The sequence below is a fragment of the Xiphophorus hellerii genome, chromosome 12 (assembly GCF_003331165.1).
Source record: "Xiphophorus hellerii strain 12219 chromosome 12, Xiphophorus_hellerii-4.1, whole genome shotgun sequence".
Lineage (NCBI taxonomy): Eukaryota > Metazoa > Chordata > Actinopteri > Cyprinodontiformes > Poeciliidae > Xiphophorus > Xiphophorus hellerii.
Genome location: NC_045683.1, coordinates 28,383,387 through 28,403,107, shown reverse-complemented (window position 1 = coordinate 28,403,107; position 19,721 = coordinate 28,383,387). Strand labels below are relative to the sequence as shown.

Here is a 19,721-nt window from a genome sequence, read left to right as displayed (position 1 = left end):
GCCTGTTCTGTAACAGTACAGATTATTTACAACAGCAAGTATATACAATAACAGCTAGGCTAGGCTAGCAGGTGACACTCTGCCATTCAGACAACAAAGTCAGTGTGTCTGCTTATCTCTATAAAGTCTTAAATTCATGTATCAAAAAGTAAGGTCTTGAAATGTCTTTAATTCATTTAAAAAATGTAAGTTGCCCTTAAATACATTAATCACATGTCTTACATTTTATTGTAAGATGTACAAATATTTGACAAGCAGATATTTTCATTGCGTTCTGTGATTCGAGGTGGTTGAAGCTATAGCTAACTAGCTGCTAATGAGCTTTTTTTTGAATCTATCATGGGAAAGTGTAAATTTGTCACCAGTTTTTTGCCACTGGCTCACTTCCATTCCCAACCCATATGTTGCTATGCATTCTGTGCAAAAAAAACCCCAGAAACCTTTTGACACTAATGCAATGTAAAAAATATTCACCTTTCCTTTGTACATTTCAGTTGTGATGGAGCCGGTCTTAATTTTCTTAAAACGCTGGTCGGTACAAGAGTTAGTTGCTATGGGGATTAAACTCACACTAGAGTACAAACATCACTGCAGACCAAGGAGTTATTTCGACTTCTTAAAATTGACCTTCATTCAACAACTAATGGCAGAAGAACATTCTACAGGAAGTACATTTATTGTATAAAGCCCAGTTTTCTTTAATTCCTCTAATAATTTGTTACTTCTAGCTCATCTAGTTTGCCACCAGTTCACCTAACAGCGGTAATGTTGATCCACTCAGAGGTTTAGTGGACAATGGGAAGTTGCCCTGGGTCAATGATTTTTTTTCTGATGAGATAATGCAGATGGGTAACGAGCCATTAGATAATACCAGTGCTGGTTAACCTTTAATGTAAGGGGAAAACTCTACTTGGAAACTGTCCATTATCGTTAGAGTTCTGCTTTAACTGTCCCACATTGAGGGGAAAGTGTTACGAGTGCAACAACAGCAGGACAGTGCATTTCGTTTCATCTCTACATAATTTTGTTTTCTTAGAAGTGACCACTTCATTCTACTCCACATTTTCGCACATCATTTTTTTTTTTCCTCTTCAGACTCACCGTTTAGCCAGGCAGGCAAGTATTCACTCTTCATGCTGTAATGCTGCTGGCCCAGGTTTCTCAGAATGACCGGCTCCGTACCCAGGAAGTTGTTGAGCGTCGCTGAGTACAGCTCCTTATCTGTAAAGAAAAAAAAAAGTGCAAGCTTTACATTAATTCTGTTTGGGTTTTTTGGGGGGGGGTTTCAACAGACAATATTGGCATACATTGAAAGAGGTTCTGTGTATCAGCTGGGAGGCACAAAAATGCTGCAAGAATGGCCGTCTGTAGGGTCACTAAAGCTGCCCACAATCAAGTGATTGCAGCATAAAAAGCTAAATTGCACCTCTGGACTCTCAGCTCAATTGTATTGGCTGCAGAAGCGATGAGAATTTCTGCCGGAGCATTTTGTACGGATTTAATGCTTCTTTTAATTTGTTCAGGTTCCACAATTGGAACAACAGCTGGCGGTGAGCGTCTTCTTGACAGGGTCAGACGAAAATGTGTATTTTCTAAGAATAAAATATTGGTCAAACAGATAATCTGTATGCATACAATATTGTGAACAAGCCATTTCACTTTTTTTTTGTATTATTACTATTATTCTCTGCAGACTGTTTTTGTAGAAGGTTTTGAAACATTCTTGAGAAAACTGCATGGACTTTTTCAAGCTCTATCGACATTTTACTTTGGATTCTTGCACGTTGTGGAACAAATTGTGTTTTTGACAGAAAGTACACTTCAAAATAGTTTGTTTTTCCTCACACCATCATGCAAAAAGCATTCATGCAACTCGCTAGAGCATAATTGCGACGTGTAAAGAAAAGCATAAGTGTGTTTGTCTTTACAAATTAAAAGAAGTACGTCTTGCGTTTGTAGCTCTGTGTGTAATTTAGGTTCAGGAAAACACAGAGAACATTAGCGAATAAACAGCCTCAAGCAGACCAACGAAAACAGCAGACAGGTCGGGGATAAAGTTGTGGACAGAGTTAAAAGCACGGTCGGGTTAGAAATCAATATGCTGAGCCTTGGATACCACATGGAGTTCAATCCATCACCATCATCATCATCATTATCATCATCATCAGAGAGTATGGCACAATTGCAAAGCTACCAACTCACGCTGGACAAGGACAGAACCAAATAAGGAAGCAGCCAAAGTGGCCTGCAGTCACGCCTGAGGATTTGGCGGGAGAATCTGTTGACATGACAGCTGATATTCGTTGACTCCACAAAGCTGGAATAGATTGACTGACTTCGTTTAAACGAGACGGTGCACGTTAACGAACGTACAATGTTGTCGTGAATATATCAGATTTAGTTAAATGCTCATTTCCAATCGAGTCTCGTTTAACAAACGACACAAGATACAAATCTTCATACAGTTTCATACATAGAAGCAAGAAGCACAGTAAAAACAAACAAGAACTATAACTGGTTGGGAAAACCTATTTTCAGAGACTTGAATGAAAGTCCTGTTGTTGTTTTTTTTTATTGAAAAAACTGTCACAAAATAATAACTAAAACACAAAATTTCTCAAAGGTACCTAAAGGCTCAATTACCATATTGAATTAGAGCTGATGAAGCTAATTACAGAAAACCTGAGATGAGGATGGAGGTTCATTATCCAGTAGGACAACAACCCTAAACATGCAGCCTTGATGGAAGGCTCTTTGATTACAACATGTCCATTTCTTTTAATGGCCCAAGACCTAAATCTAATTAAGAATCTGTACCAAGATTTAAAAATTGATGTCCACAGACACTCTCCTGACTGCCTAAGCAGGAGAATGTCTGTGCTATTTTCTGCAAAAAATGTGGGGGGGAAAAAAAAGACATTCCTTAAAAGACTTGTAGCTGTAGTTGATATGAAAAGTGGAGGGCTGAATACAAATGCATGCTGAAGTTTTCAGACTTTTATTTATAAAAGAAATGCTGAAAACCATTTTGTAGCATTAGAAAATGTAAACAAGTTAAAGGGGTACAAACATTTGTGATTCATTTTCTAAGGCAATTTGCTATGCCTTAAAGACTCAAAAGTCTCTGTGGAACAAACAAACTTCCAAACTGAATTACAAAATAAAAGAAAAATAAAAAGCGATGACTCAAGATGCCTTGGAAGACAGTCTGGAAAATTTGAAAAACTACTGACTGAGAAAAAGAACCAAGAAGCCTAGTTCCTTACAAGTGAATAATGACAAATGGGAGGCGCGCGGTACTCTGCAGTGTATAATTATGCCAACTTACCCACAATGAGGCCAGTGTGGCCTTTGGCAGGGTCATATGGACATTTGCCCTTCCCATCCTCCAGAGCTGCCGGGTTGAGGGTAAAATCGTCTGCTTTCTGCAAGCAAACACAAATTTCCACACACACAAAAAAACTATGAGGGGAGCACAGGTGGCTCATGGTCAGTTTGAATTATGACCCACATGACAGAGCTGCAAGCCTCGTCCGTCCGGTGCACTAACCCCCTTGCCATGTTGTCCTGTTGCATCAGTGTAACATGCACGCGCGCACTTAGAAACCCACACGGCAGCACTCACATTATTCAGCCGACCCCTGTGTGCTATGCTTCTCTTCTGTTGCATTTACTTTCGTTTTGTCACAAGGCGGCCTGGGCCCTCCCGCCCCCGGGGTCAGACGTGTCAGGTTGACACCTGTCACCCACTGCTTGCCATGACTCCGTCCAGAAACACACACACACACGAATACTTACGATGTAATTGCATTTGGGCTGGAAGGCGTAGGTGCCGCAGGTGTAGAGGTGCGTGTGGTTGTAGCTCTGCAGGAAGCGAATGTAGTTGAAGCACTCAGTCTGCGAAGGGAAGAGCGGGAGAAGGGAATAATTGGAGTGGGTTTTTCTTCCAACAGTAAAGCTGCAATAGGAGTAACTTTGTCGTTTGTTAAAGCAAAGATGTTTTCACCACCGGTTCCACCAACTCAAATTTAAAACTTTTAAGACCTTTTGAAGACTATTATGAATAAACTGTAAGACCTACTGCACATACAAAAGAAATACAGGGAACCAAAACTGTGAAATTTCTGAGTCTCTTGGCTGCAGTTTTGTGCTTCTCACATAATGAAAATGGCAATAGATAGCTAGCAGCTAAGAGAGCCATATGCTAGCTGCTAACGAGCCATAAGTGAGCTGCAAAAGGCATGTTTGTTTGCTTACTAGCTAGTTAGTTTGCTTAGTAGCTAACTATCTATTAAGTTAGCCAGTTAGTTAGTTGGTAACAAGCTGGTAATACCTGCTTGTGAGCTAGCAAAAATAATCAGCCTTCTAGTTAACTAGGTGGAAGATTAGCTAACCTTCTAACTAGCCTTATAGGCTAGCTAGCTAATTAGAATTTTAGTTAGCTTGCTAGTTACCTCGCAAGCAAACTAGTCAGCCTTCTAGTTAACTAGCTTGCTTACAAGCTAAATATCTTGCTAGCTAGCAAGCATTACCAGTTTGTTACCGGTAGATTTAGCCACCTTTATAAAGTAAAGTCTCGCCATGACAAAACTGTGATTAACATATTTAAGAACAACTTACATTTTCTTTAATGAATTCAAGGAATATCAAGACTTTTAAAAGATGGACGGACAACCTGCCACCATGCTGCAGCTGAGAAATGTCTTTAAAGAAAGTCTGCAATGAGAGCTCTACAGCCACTAGAAATACATTTACAAACAAGCTCCCTTTCATTCTTCTGCTAAGAGCAAAAGAAGGAAGCAGTACGAGAGTTCAGTGTCCCTAAGTTCAGTATCACTTAACATACAATGCTGTGACAAATTATCTGAATAATCTAAAATGATGAAAAAAGTCACCGACAGTTCCAGGGAATAATTAACAGAATAATTTATGCAGCGCTTTATGGGGATTGCCCTTTAATGTCTGCACGGCGAGGAATGAAGAATGAAGCTCTTTGGATGGAAAAGAAAAACAGATGCTAAGAAACGATGCATACCAGCGGAATGAATAATTCACCGCGTCTAGTTGATATTGTCTCTGCAACAGCAGGCCAGACAATCCAGCTTGACACAGAAAAACCTTGCAAATCTGTAAGCCAAAACAATAATTGGAATAACAGCCAGATTGTTTGGGTTTTTAAAAAATTTTAAACAAAATGTACATTTTCCTTGCAGATTTATTCGTGTTACTTCAATTTCATTTTGGAACAACAGAGTACATTTTTCAAATGTGAAATCTTGTATCATTTTCCCTTTACTTCACAAGTGTTTGCTGAATTGTGCTGATCTACAGTGAAACGAGACAAAATGTGGAAAAGCTCGAAAGGTGTGCATACTTTTAAGTTCCACCTAATTTTATTTAATATGGACTTTTTAACTCTACTTGGAGCCATTTTCAAAGCACTGCTGCTTCCCCTGCTCTCCGATGAACTGTTTCCCCTTTCAACCGAAAACCACATCAAAAGTTGCTGTTGTGCATCCAGTATATGACTTACTATAAAATATTAAGGAAGGATGTTTTGCTCATGGACAGCATGCAGCCTCAGTAAAAGGAGGCTCCCGGTGAGGCTTAAGTGCAGACCTTGGAAAACTCACTGTCTGTCTGCTAATGTGTTCAGCTGATGATGAGAATCTGAATCCAAGAGAAAGGATTTAGAAAGGTATATGTCCTAAGAAGACTTGGAACTGGACTTTATATAGTTATATAAAGAATTAGTTCTGAAAATTCATTTTTAAAGCATTTTGAATCTTAAATCTAGAAGGAAACCATTTTAGCTCCTTCATTTAGTTAGATCTGGAGTCTGATGCTAATGGCTAGTCTGCAACGGGTCAACACCAAAATAGACTAAACAATCTCATCTTAAATCAACAATGTCAAAAATGTTACAGTGTTTTATTGAAACGCTGTTTTATGAATCTTAAAGCCGTTGTCACATTTGCATGGAGCGGCTATTTACAGAAAGTCCTGATGTTTTGCATCAGGAAGATGGTGCGACCCTAATGATCTTCCTGCATTAAACACGCACTGGGGAGGGAACATGTAAACCATTTCTATTTGAGATTACTATTTAAATGAAAAGTAGGGTAGAGTAGAAAATAAAATGAAAACCACTTATATTTTCTACTTCTTTTTGAACTGCTTTACCTTTAAATCACAAAGTTCCTCTGACCAGAAATGCTTTACATGTTGTTTCACTCAGGAAGGCTGTTAGCGATGAACTGTCTTACAACTCAATTTCCTGTGTAAATGCTTAGCAGCTTCTAAGCAAATGACCACCCAATGTAAACACACCAACAGGGTTAAGAGTTTATTAAACAGACATAAATCACTATGGCAGTTTTGAGAATAGACGAGAGCTATTCTCAGTATTAGCTATTCTGAACAACCTCTCAATTGAAAAATTATAAACTATTCCTTTAACTTACCCCAATTTAATTCAGTGGTAGTTGTGCAGACTGCACCCGACCAATCAGTTTGCGTGTTCTGACTGCAGTATTACCAAACCCCATCCTCAATCGCTTTCTATCCTTTCTGCGAGCAGAGCTGCAATCTGCTTTTTTTTCCCTTTTTTTTTTTGCAGCTGAAGACAAAAGACACGCTGAATCCGAGCGCTTTAAAAAGTTGCTGAGCCTGACCCTGTCCGAATGATAGACTTCTCTGTGGGCTAATGGAATGACTGGAAAGTTTCCAATTTGGAGACTCCTCGCAGTCTTAACAAAATGCAATTAAGTGAACTGAGAAATGTTGCACTTACAGTATAAGCTATTATTTTTCAAAACAAGTGCCGCGCTGTCGAACCGGCGGATGACGCCGTCTGAGGGGTTTGTGGGGCTGTGTGAGTTAGCATCCACTTTACCTGGTTGTTCTTCCCCTTGGAGACGCATTCCCTCTTCTTGTCCTGCGGAGCCGGCCAGTCGATCTGGGGCAGAGAGGCGGGGGGAGGGAGGGAGACAGAGGCAAATGTGACTAGCCATTAGCAGCAGTTGTCGACCTTCCACCTGCAGGTGGGACATCTATATGCGAGGTTGTGTAGCAATATACAATGCCTGAAAAATAAAACCCTTCCCTAGTCTCTTATGAGATGCACTTTGAAAGGCGTTACAGTAAAAAGAGACATCTTATTGCTCTGCCAATTCTCCACACGATTGCCCACCAGTTGCAGTAACTATAGCAACTAACCCGGACTCGTGTTAAGACTGTACTCCAACAAATATGCTTCAGATATATTTCACTTGGTGAAAAATTTTAAGTGTTTGACACATTTTTTTTTTTTGATGAAATCACTATATTCACAGATAGTCAGGAAAAAAAGAGAAAATAGCGCACGGCAAAATATTGAGTTTCTTTACAAAAACATGTTCACACATTTATGTCTGATCTTATTTTTGTTTATCTCTGGAAAAGAAAGTGAGTTAATTGCATTTAACAACAAAAAGAGGCATGTTTTACTCGTCAAAAAACATTTTCAAAAGATGTTTTATAAGGAAACAGTTGGGACACCATACACTATTAATGCTAATACAGTTTTGCAGTTTTTATTTCGGGATGCAGTTGCCACTAAATGCATCTTGTGCTAATAAGTAAAATGCGCTTTAAAGTGATTTTGTAGTTTTCTTTCTCTCTTTCTGCAGGTGCAGAAGCAGACTTCTTTCCTCATGTTCTCTTCATCCTTTCCTCTCCTCTCTTTTCTCGTCCGCTTGTGGAAGTAAATCTGTTGGGCTTCTCCTTCCCACAAATAAATAATCAAATAAATCACGACTTGCTTCTTGCAGCCATCTACTGCTCTCTGGCACTTCTCATTTTTAGCTATTGAATGTTTAAGGGTTTTTTTTCCCATGCATGGCTTGTTTCAGGTCACTCTACAGCATGTTAAACACATCAAGACCTGAGCTTTGACTCAACTCCAGAAATCACCATGATGGTGAGCTGGTCAGGTCCAGTTGATGCCCAAACCCTGAGACTTCCAGAAGTTGGTCAAACTGGTCTTTTTCTATGTTTCTATGTTTCTAACCTGGTGTTCGACGCTTGATTTTTGGAGACTCCTCTCAGCATCTTGCGCTCTGACCAGACGTCCTCCAGTTGTAGGGTACTTTCTGTACAGGAAAGTGGCTGACCTTTTGAGTCCTCTTTAATCCCTCCAACATATTTCTGAACACCTCAGACACTTCCTTGGATCTCACCGGTGTGTTCGCGTCCACTTCAACACTCAGGACCTCACCAGACTAAATGCTGGGGGTTCAAACAGCGAAAATCTCCTTGGATGTGTTGAGTAGCCACAATGTTTTTAAGTTTTGCTGATTTGGTCTGACTGTGTGTTAAATTCCACCTGAAAATGGCTGTTTTCTGTAATATTACTGTAACAGTGCTTAAAAGTTATGTTGCTTTTAAGTACTGCTAAAAGTAACATTAAAAGTCCTATTCCAGATTTATTCTTATCGGGGATTTTTTTGTTGTTTTTTTTTTTAGCATGGCCTTATTTGCAGATAGCCTCGCCTTGCTAATCCACAATGCACTGAGGTCAGTTAAAATAATCCACAGACTGAGCTGTAGGTGTTGGAGGGTTAAAATACAGAGAAATGTCACTGAAGCAACTCAGACTCATTCCATGGTTGTGTTGTTTCTGTCTCTGGCTCCATTAAACCCACTGCCGGGAGTGAGTTGGACCCCGCGAGAGCTTTACTGGAGGGATATGTCTGATGATTAAACACCACAGCTCCCAGAAAGGATCAAAGACACGGTGTGGAGAGAATATCGCGGCGCAAAGTGCCACCAGAACATGTGGAGACCTTAAAAACGCATTCTCCTCAACAACACCTGGCTGAACTCTGCTCCGTGGACAAAGGTCAGAGGAATCCACTGTGTCTCCTTAGACGTTTCACACACCATTAGTTCTAATTACAATGGCTATTAAGGCGAGAGAGCGAAAGCCTCCGCTGGATGCAAACCAGCTCCAATCAAACGGTGGATTTTTTACAAAAAGCAAATGTGCTGGTAGATAAACCGCGCCTTGAAATGTATAGGATGGTCATTACGTGCTACGGCAACTGTGGCTCATTGTGGTCTCGAAGTAAAAATAAAACATAAAGCGGGTTGTTTGGCATAATGACTGGTGGTGTTATCCACAATGTAAATGCTCATTTTTATTACTCCATTTTAAATACGTGTAGGTAAGGCGAGGCCTTGCGAACGAATCCATGCCCATTAAATGTTTCACGTTTTGTCATGTTATGCCGCCGCAAACCTCCAGCAGGGCTTATTGAGATTTTCATGCGATGGTCTTTTCGAGCTTTGACACGCACACATTCAGCTCAACAGATTTTCAATTGGATTTAGGTTTGAACTTTGACTGCCATGCAGTAAAATATGAGAACGCTTTCGGTTAAACAATTTCATTGTAGCCCAGGCCGTATGTACAGAGATGTTCTGCTAGAAGTTGAACTTTGACCCCAAGTATTTCCCAGCCTTTAACTCTTATTGTTCCTGAACTGTCCTGCATGTGTAATCCTCCTTTTAACTCCGCCCAGCTTTTACTCCATGATGCCGCCACCACTATGTGGATCTTCTTGTAGCTAAACAAGGGAGTTCTCATGGCTTTCTTTGAATAATCACTTTTTAATCACCAACCTTTAATATAAGCCGATGGAGTGGACAAATAATAGTTGTCCTGACAACAGATTCTTTTCCCAGAAAGCGAACCGTACTACCTGAAAATGTAATAAATGTTGGAATTTTTGTCCCCAATCGAACGAAGTCTACTGGACTACCAGGTGTGTAAACAGCCGACGTTGCACACAGGAGGGAATCTATCGTCTCATTCAGACAAACCAATAGTCTGAATGTTGCGTCATCTGAGTAAATTAAGCGGACAAAAACTTTTAAAAAATGTGTCAGACTTCAAAGGACGATGTGTAATTTTTCTGCCTAATTCACAATTACGCATTCATTTGTTCAGATGAAAGTAAATACAAAAGAGAAAAAAAAAATATGTGTGGGAGTAAACTTGAAAAATATGTGGTCAGAGTTTAAAGGCCAATTTTGCAAGAAACAGACATTACCTCGTCCTCCCATGCTCCTTAAATCGAATTTAATTTCCAGAGAATTTCTCTGAAAGCCCTCAAAGTTCCAATTATCGGGAGCGAAATCTAAATGAATAATTAGCCGCGAAATATCACGTCCAAGACCTGAGCTCTGAACTAATCTGATTAGGATTTTAATGAAGGACCAGCTCCAAGCATTTATTTTTACCTCTAATTTTTGTTTCCATGGGGTTTTTTTTCTTTCTTGCTTTTTTAAATGACTTCATTAAAAATAAAATCTCACCCTATTATCCACGCACACTCACAGCTAAAGCTAAATATAACGGCATGCAGTAGCAAACATCACATAGAAGGAGCTCTCGTTGATGATGCTCCAAAACAAACACACCTCACACTGACGTACGGCGGTAATAAGGGGCAGCAGCGCTAATGTACTTCCATCAACTCACTGTGTTTAGTTACACCTCAGCATATCTGTCATTAAAGTTGGTAAAGTAAGAATGAAACGCAGCGCAAACATTTATTTTGGTAATGACCTCAGAGGCATTACACGGCCACTTGGTCTCAGCGTCTGTGCAAATCTCCGCCTACGTCAGCACAAATAGCGCAGGCGGCGTTTAGCCCATTAGCATTTGAATAAAAATAGAAATCTGATTTGCAAGTGGTTCAGACTGCGAGTTGAACTTCCTGCAATAATAAGAAGAAGAAGAAAGAAAAAACAAGAAAAAGCCCGTGAATTGAATCTAATTGAATTAGACGGAAATTTCATTAGCCGTTCAGATTAAAAGCAGAGCGGAGATTCTAGTTGCGTGGGCGCTTTCTTGGAAGCCCGGTGCTTTACTTAAAATTTAAATTTATTATGAAAATGAAAGCGGCGGAGAATTAAAACGGGGTCGCCACAAACACCACAAGCGAACGAGAGAAGGAGGCGTACACGCGATGCGAACCCGACCGCAAAAGAATAACAAAACAAAATAAATAAAAAAAATAAGAAAACGCTTGTTTACAAAAAAATCCTGAGGAACAACCTCCCCAGAGAATATCCGGGGAGGGAAGATGGCGATGAAAGTAGTGAAGACAGAGAACAGGCAAGACAGCAGAGACATAAAAGAGAAGCAATTAGTGAAAATAAAGGAGGAGCACAAGAGAGAGAACGACGGAGGGGGAACGTGGCGACAGAAAGGGTGGACCATTTCCCCGGTCATCTTTCCATCTTCGCTCCTTCTCTCTCTCTGGCGCGCTGAGAGGCTGACAACAGGTGGCCTCATCATTACCATAAGACTCACAAGCCCGGCGGCTTTGTTGCGTGTCGCGGCGCGCGCGCGGGAGGCTTTTGTGTTATGTGCGCATCTAATAACTGCTCATTACAGCAGCAAATCAGATAGAAATCCCCCAAACTGCTGCCGGGCTCGCTCGCTACACCCTCTCTGCATCGCAGTGGCGGCATTGATTGCAACATGGCCCAATTATTGAGGAAGCAAACGCAAAAACCCGACCCGAGTCCCGGAGGAGGGGGGGGGAGGGGGGGGTCCTGCGCGCTGGAGTGCGAGCAGAGGGTCAAGTCGAAGGGGGGTTCGATGAAGTGAAACAGGTTGTTTTTTTTCTCCTCCCCTGAGTGCCAAGCAGAAAAACAAAAACACACAATAAAACGAGGAGGAACTGAAGTGAATGAGCGCACCCTAAACTGAGAGTCATGAGCCGAGACTGGGGACGGGTTCCTGCAGGTGGATGTGAGGCCACGCTTACTACCTTGTTGTCACACCGCAGAGGCTTTTTGGCTTTTTTTTTTTTTTTTTTTGTGCTGACAGAAGAAAAAATACGGGAGGCGGTGGACTTAGTCAGTAACCTTCGGAGTGTTACGCCTCACAGAGAGCAGGAAAATGTGTAAGATGAGTCAGGGGAAATGTTGGAAAGGTTTTTGATTAATTATGGAGCAAATTTTTGAACAGGTGTTTTAAATTTTTCAGCTAGAAGAACTGAGTTCATGCTAAGTATTTGACCTTTTGCACGGGAGCTGCAATGGAAATTTCGTTGAATTCTGTTCAATGACAATAAATGCTATCTATTCTATCTATTCTATTCTAAGTAAGAGGTAAAGAGGTTACTTTGTAGATTGGACTACGCTGAGTCATAAAGCTTTATAGTTTTACTTTTATTATTAGATGACAGCAAAATGAAAAAAGCAAAATATAACCACTCATTATTTGGCAGGTTTCTTCTTGTTATTCCTCCATTTCTGTCACGTTTTTCAGTTTATAACTGTTGACTCAGCATTGGGGGCGGGGGGAACTACATGGATTAAAACTGCATGACTACCTGAAATATGTAGCTTTTACTTTTTTTTAAAATCGTTTTTACATATTTAAAACTGACACCATGCTGTGACATGGTGACAGTAACAACAGTCATGAGATTATCTGTCTCATAACAGATAATCTGTGAACGGTTCGATCTCCTGCACCTCCTCCTGTTATTATTGCTGTCTGAAGAAATGCAATGCCTAACCGACCAAAAACAGCCAATCAGAGCCTGGAGGCGGGACTTTGCACTGTCATTCATTCTCATGTAATTGTTGCTAAATGTTCTAATAGAGGAGAAACAACCTAAATCTGCTGTCATCGGTGGCCATGCTAACTAGCCTTAGCTTTCACAACAGGCTATGCTAGCTGCGGTGGCATGAGTTTGTGATTGGCAGCGGTAAGACCCGCCTCTTTGCCCTGATTGGTTGTTCCTTGTTAGGAGTGTGATTTTTTTTGACAGATTGTCTCATACCACAACACTGTGAAAGCGTCAAGACAGTTTCCCTGTTGCTTTTTCACCTCCTTTAAAGACACGGCAGCTGAAAAGCTAAGAATGTGGAGGCCCCGGCCTTCAGCTGACAACAGAGGAATTCATGTTATTACATATTTCACCTTGTCTGCAGCTACTTATTTGTTCAATTTTAGCTTTTTCAAGAATTGCAGTGTTAACAAAATAAATTAGACCGACAGACGATTCAACAACTAGTAGCAATCGGTCGACATTGCGGCTGTCCCTCAGTGTCCTCAAACGCAACAGAGAAAAAGCGAAAGAACAAAAAGACTTTAAAAGAAGGTTGCTCTGCGCGTTAACAGGGAGCAAACAAAAATGTGAAACAGAAGAGGATGTTTCATGCCGCCGCACTTTCCTTATCTAAGAACCTTTTAAATGTTGTGTTATAATTCTATTAAAATTTATGTCCTAATTAAATCTAGAATGAACGTTTATCTCCTCAGCAAGTGAATCGTGCTTTTGTTCCTGAACTGTCCGTCACGAGTCCCGGTGACAAGAAATGTGGCCTTATCATTTAATTTGTTGCCTTGCTACAAAGACATTTCTATAATTGTTGTGTTTGCGGACCGCCAGGCTGTAATTATTTTTAACAGCAATACTTTCCTGCATGCGTTTCGATTCCGTTCACATCAGCCTTTTGAGGCGCGTTGTTTGCGCCTAGATGTGTGTGTGTTACCTGTGGTCGGAGCTGTCTGCTGATGTCGTTGGGGTCCAGGGCGAACAGAGCTTCCCGGGCGCCGACGTACAGAACCCTCTCGTGGTCGGACAGAGTCAGCATGCTGTAGTTGAACACTCCCTGAACGCTGAACCTCGCCATGCTGTCTTGCCCATCTGGATGAAGACACAAACACACGTCGTCAGTTCAAACCTCGGATGATGAATTCCCTCTAAGTCCCGCTAACCCGACGGGAGTTAACAGGAGAGGAACATTTGACCCCGGTCAAATTCTGTGTATGTTTCAGCCTTTTACTAAATAGCTCAGGAAAACTAATGATGTACACGCTACAATTTTTTAAATCCTCTTCCAAACGGTTCCTGGATGTGCCAGGTCCTGCATGTCGGCTTGCTGATCTGCTGAAAAACTCCAGCCAGATCAGTTGTGCAACCTGTTTCTAACATTTGAGACGATAAGCACTAAAAAAGAACCCGATAGGTCTTACAGTTTGAATTAAATCAAAAATGGATACAGTTTGTTGGAAACTAGAAGGAGTCACATCATTGTTCACTGACCGCCACTTTGAATGACTTGATCAGATTCACTAAACCTGAAATATGAAATGTTAGGATAATTCATTAGAATAGAGTCCATGTCAAAGGATTGAGTTCAAGGCTTTACTTCCCCACTTAGTACAGCTAAGCTAGCAGCAGCCCTTTGTATGCTAAGTAGCTAGCATAAACTATAGCTAGCTATATTTAGTATTCACGCTTTGACCAAAGAATTAGCCATAAAATGAGTAAATAAAACATGAAACATTAAGTATGGATTTATGCTACCTACATGCATAATAGTGTAATAACACTTATTGACAAATTATTTTCTACTTTCTTTTATCTTATAGGCTTTAATACCGAAATAAATGAAAATTATTTTTGCCAAACTTTCACTAATCCAGATTTTGGTCAATTTTACTAAAACACCTTTGGTAGCCTTATTGTTCAATGCTAGTAACTTTAACCCATTTTCTAAATTGTAGTCTTAACCCAGTATACCAAGTCAAAGTTGGTTAGCATAAATATCGCAACCAAACAGTTTTCAGAGCATAAAATGATGTCTCTACTGACGTTTTGCGTTTAATTTTTCTGCTTTTGGTTGTTTTTTTGCCCCATACTGATGGAGGGGCTAATATGTCAGCTAACCGCAGCGTAAATCCTTTGGCTGCGGTTAGCTGACAGGCTAATTAAACTAGCCTGGAACCACAACAATGGCAACCTGCTTATGAATGAAACTGCCAGCAGATATTTCCTTTGAGAGGGCTTTTGAAAATCAAACAAAACTCGACACAAGGTGAGTAGCAGATTTATGTTTTGTGGTCAAAGCCGAGTTCCACAACTGAAATTACATAGTGACACCAAGGAGATGCAATAACAAGCTTCAGTTTTCCTTTGGGGATCAGCGGTAAACCATCCACAACACTGAGTAGCAGCTCTAAAGAAAGGTTTACTGAACCAATATGCAGAAGAGTAAATACAACCAAACTTTGACTGAGCCAGCTGTTCGACTGGCTGTTTTGTCACCTTCCCATCTGTCAAGCAACAAAAGAAAGAAATCCATGGAGTCTTTTCATTCTTTTTACCCCCAGGAATTTCCTTAAAGAGCCATACAAAAAAGTATTTAATGCCCAGAAATGTTCACATCTGTGACGAACCAAAACAAATGCATAACACACCTTTCTTATTTAGTTGTTTGAAACAAATCTAAAAACAAAAGCATCCGTTTCCCTTTCCTTCATTTTTCTGTCATTTAAAATCCCATCAAAATGTGCTGAAGTTATTGATTGTAGCGTACCGATCCAACGTCAATACCAGTATTGGTCCCGATATTGAAAAAAAATAAATCCAGCAGATCTATTCAGTCTAACTCTATGCTTGATGCTCTGAGCGACGCTATGCTTTATTATTTATTTTACTTTATTTTTATAGTTCCTGATTGCACTTTCTGAACCATTTGGAGGAAGGTTGTTTGTTGTTTATTTTATACATGTTTGACCAAGCTAGTCAAGCTACTGCTGCAGTTAAGCTGCACTGGTGCAGAGTCATTCAGTGCATTTATGTCTGTGTTTAAAAAAAGAAACATTTTAAGTCCATTCAGCTGTTTTTCTGTATTGAATATACTAAACCTCGGATATCTGTATTGGTATCGCAAGTGAAAAAGATGGTTCGGTGTTGTAATGTGACAAAATGCAAGAAAAAAAGTTATGAACATTTGCAAGGCATTTATATCTGTAAATAACGGTCTCAGTCTGTAAACCGAAAGTCCTGCTGGAGCCTTGTGGATCGTCGCGATAACATTTCAACGCAGCACAACAGAAGCTCTTCGGACGTGCGGGGAACGATTCCTGCAGGATGGAGCGCTGCATGGGAAGTTTCCAGAGTTCTGTGTTTACTCTGGGAGTACGGGTCTGTCTGCAGGGCAAGTCTGATAAGTTCCAGATCTTTATTTCAGCAGCGCGATAAGGTGATCATGTGTTTAGAAAGGCCGTGCAAATAAACAAGACGCAGAGATGCTCTCCTGGAGCAGCGCTGGCTTTAATGATGGGTGCAGCGGACTGTGGCGTCCCAGCTGTCGGTGGCGGATCTGAAAGCACAGCTCTTCACAACCTGCGGCTCTTAAATTCAATACATATTGATGCATATAGAAGATATCGCCATTAAAGGAGTGCACAATCTGCAGAATCACTTTTTTTGTTTGTTTTCTTTTTACTTTGGAACAAACTAACTTTCAACGGCTTCAATAACGCTTTAATGCGTTGTAAAGGCGGGCTTGTTATCGAGCCGCATGCCAAAAGGTGCACATTCATACACTTGTTCAATAAAGCTTCCATTAAGACGGGTAATTTCCATATTAAGAAAATCGACTGCACTTGCTCTAGAAAACAACATAAATTGTGCTTTGCCTAAATTAAATGCAGCTTTCAGAGCAGATTGTTAAAACTCAGCACTGCAACATTTAAAAAGACCCCCCCACACACCTTACTCATACACCCCCCCCCCCCCCCCCCCCCACACACACACACACACGCACACCCTTATGGAAAAAGAGCAGCCTATTCCAGGCTCAACAGAGCATCTAAACACAACAACACTTGGATTTGTTGGACCTGGAGGCATTATTGCACGAAGAAAATGAGATCCGAGCGACAACGTGAACGGAATGCAGAGGACTTTATAAATGCTCACTAATAACGGGTATAAATCTGCACCGGTGATTAGGTTGTTCATTGTCTTTGCATGCACATCCCTATGCAGGTTGCACTTCTAAAAGAGAGGGAGGGACAGGGGGGGTTTGCTCTTTTCTGGTTGTTCCTTTAGAAAATAAATTTGACTCTGGCCGCCTTGTAAAACCCAGTTATTGCTTTGAGGAAAAAATCTAATTAATTCATGTGATTTTTCTAGTTTGAGATGATCAGAGAATGTTCTTTCCATAATCTCTTCTGCATGACAGAAGCAAAAAAAAAACAATAAAGCTGAAGTTCTTCTGCCAAAATATGAAAAAAATGCTCCTGCTGCTTCACTCTTTAACATCCATACAACACACACACGCGCACACGCACACACGCACACACACACACAAGTTGTATTTCTATTGGTATTAGGACTCCACTTCCATTCATTTTGTTAATCACATTTTTGCCTAATCCAGATAATTTGCCTTGCCATAACCATTACTAGTCTATTCCTATGTTTAACCTTAACTAAAACCTAATTCAAATCTTACCTCTAAACTTGACCTCTGACCCTAAACAAGGCTCCGCCGCATTAGGACAGGGTTTTGTTCCTCATAAGGCACATGGGTCCTCAAAAGATTAATTAACATGCCAGAAATGGTCTCAAATAAGATCGCTAGACAAGTACACACCCACACACACACACACCAACACACACACACCCCCAGCCCCGCACGCACACAAACATAATAAGCCATTCTGATGTCCTCATTAGCATACAGACAAACTAATGTTGTGTAGCAAAAGAGGCAGCAAACCAGAGACGACAGGAAAGGAAAAAAAAAGGAGGTTTAGTTTCCATTCTCTGCACCGTTGTTGCTTGTAGTGCAATGTCACCTTGTTTTTCCCTCCACGCTCCAAATCCCACGTTATCTGGGTGCAAAAGAGTACATGCAAAAAAAACCCCAAAACATCAATGACAACGGCGAAAGCACGCGCGCACATAATCGTATCCCATAAACTGAATGGGGATATTTTTTTTTTTCTTTCTTTGCATATTTCGGTGCTTTCGCTTTGCGACCGAAAATAGCAGCTGAAATCCGTGCAGCAGGGAGCGGCAGGAACTGGTGTGATTTATTGTGTAACTAAGCGCTCGTGTGACGCGGTGGCCTAGTTGGGACGAAAACGCACAGAGAAGGCTGTTTTGGATGAACAAACAGTTTGTCTAAGCGTGCGAGAATATCTGTGTGGGAACGAGAAAAGAGAGAGCAAGACTGAACAAAACTGGAAGCAAGATGTAAACATGATGTAACAATTCCACTCTCGCTGCCACCAAATTTCAAGGATTTTTTTTTTTTTTTTCCACACACAATAAATATTTTGTTCTTGGAAGCAAGTTTTGTTTGTTCCTTTGAAACTGTTTTTTAAAGTAGCATAATTAAAAGTAGTTTAAAATAAAAGCAATAAAAACTTTTTCAGGTCTGTGAATGTGACAGCAAATGCAGTGGCACGCTGTCACCACACGAGACACTACAATTCAGAAAAAAACAAAACAAACAAATGAAATCTCGAAGCTATCAGTTAAACAAACAGCTACTAAAAGCATTTCAATACTCGCCAAACCGCAAAGGTTTTATGTACTAAGACAGTTTTTTAATGTTTATTTTTTATGAAATGTGCAAAATTGACTCTATCGGGACAAACTACATTACTTTTTGATGTTATTTTAAAATCTTAATTTTCCTTTTTCTTTCCCTATATTTGCCCAATCCTCTAAGGAGAGAGGTTTAATGCGCTATAAACAGTCTACAAGTGCCCAAAATAATGTACAGACAAATTTATGAGAAAATAGGTCAGACTGCTCAGACGTTGGAGCCACTTCAAGCTTCCAGCATGCTGAGGTTGACTGTCCCTTCAGCAGTGTGGATGGAGAGGCTGCATACTGCATCTTGAAACCAGGGAACACTATTGTGGGATCATTGCTGCAATATTTGAGTTGTACTTCGGTAAACTGAGTAGAAGTGCTGCAATTTAAGTAATTAATCAATGATACTTAGTTATATTAAAAAAAACGCTCTTAGACTCTTTTCATATCATCACCTTCTAAAATAATAGCCTAAGTCATTTTTTTTTTTTGCCAAAAGTGTTTTTTTTTTGTGTGTGTGCCTAAATTGTCTTTGGGCAATAAAGAGGTGATTGTTTTGTGAAAAAAATGCCATTATTTTACAAAGGTTACGATATGCAACTGAAGCACATTGAACAAAGCAAGTTAGTGAGCTAAAGGTAATTGCGTACTAGATTGAAGTGTAAATTTACTTTGTTTTCTCCAAAAGCTCAGTTGCTTTTGCGTGCCAAAGTAATCTCTACCTGCATCTCAAACAAACACTTTTATGCACACTGGCAATAAAAAAAAATGTGGAAACACCCAATACAGCTTGAATAAGTAGGTGTGTCCAGACTTTTGACTGCTACTGTTTATATTGAGCGAAATGTGCCGTGACATTATTTGGGAGAAAAAAAGATCTATCTGGAGCACCAAGACTAAACAAACCTCCTAAGCTGGGTAAGTTTGGGTTTAATTAAAACCTAAGCGGTACCTGAGGAGCAGGAAGGAGCGAGGCAGACGAGAGGACGGCCTCGAGAAGCCGAAGGAAGGAAGGAAAAAAGACGGGGGAGGAGGATAAGTATCGAAGTCGTCTTATTATCTGAAGAGCAGCGTCGTATAAACATCGGAGGGCATGTGCGGATGAGGAAGCGAGATGAGAGCGAGTGAAGAGAGTAGCAACATCCTCAGGGGAGAACCGAGCACATCTGCCGTGTTCCACTCAGCCACGCAAAAAAAAAGAAAAGCTCCAGAGATGTACGGCAGAGGCTCACACACACACACACACGCACACAAACACAACGAACAGTTCACATCTGCACATGTATGCCAACACCAAACATGCAG

At 40.5% G+C, this 19,721-nt stretch overlaps 1 protein-coding gene across 2 annotated transcripts in view; it reads right to left on the bottom strand.

The window, feature by feature from the left end:
- sema4c (sema domain, immunoglobulin domain (Ig), transmembrane domain (TM) and short cytoplasmic domain, (semaphorin) 4C) overlaps window positions 1-19,721 on the bottom strand; it is a 130,043-nt gene that overhangs the window by 25,357 nt on the left and 84,965 nt on the right. For both annotated transcript variants that reach the window (XM_032578339.1, XM_032578338.1), the window contains exons 4-8: window positions 13,564-13,718; window positions 6,896-6,958; window positions 3,799-3,897; window positions 3,329-3,425; window positions 1,102-1,221 (exon numbers count right to left, since the gene is read on the bottom strand). In XM_032578339.1, the coding sequence (XP_032434230.1) occupies window positions 1,102-1,221; window positions 3,329-3,425; window positions 3,799-3,897; window positions 6,896-6,958; window positions 13,564-13,718 (534 nt within the window). The remainder of the gene's footprint in view (window positions 1-1,101; window positions 1,222-3,328; window positions 3,426-3,798; window positions 3,898-6,895; window positions 6,959-13,563; window positions 13,719-19,721) is intronic.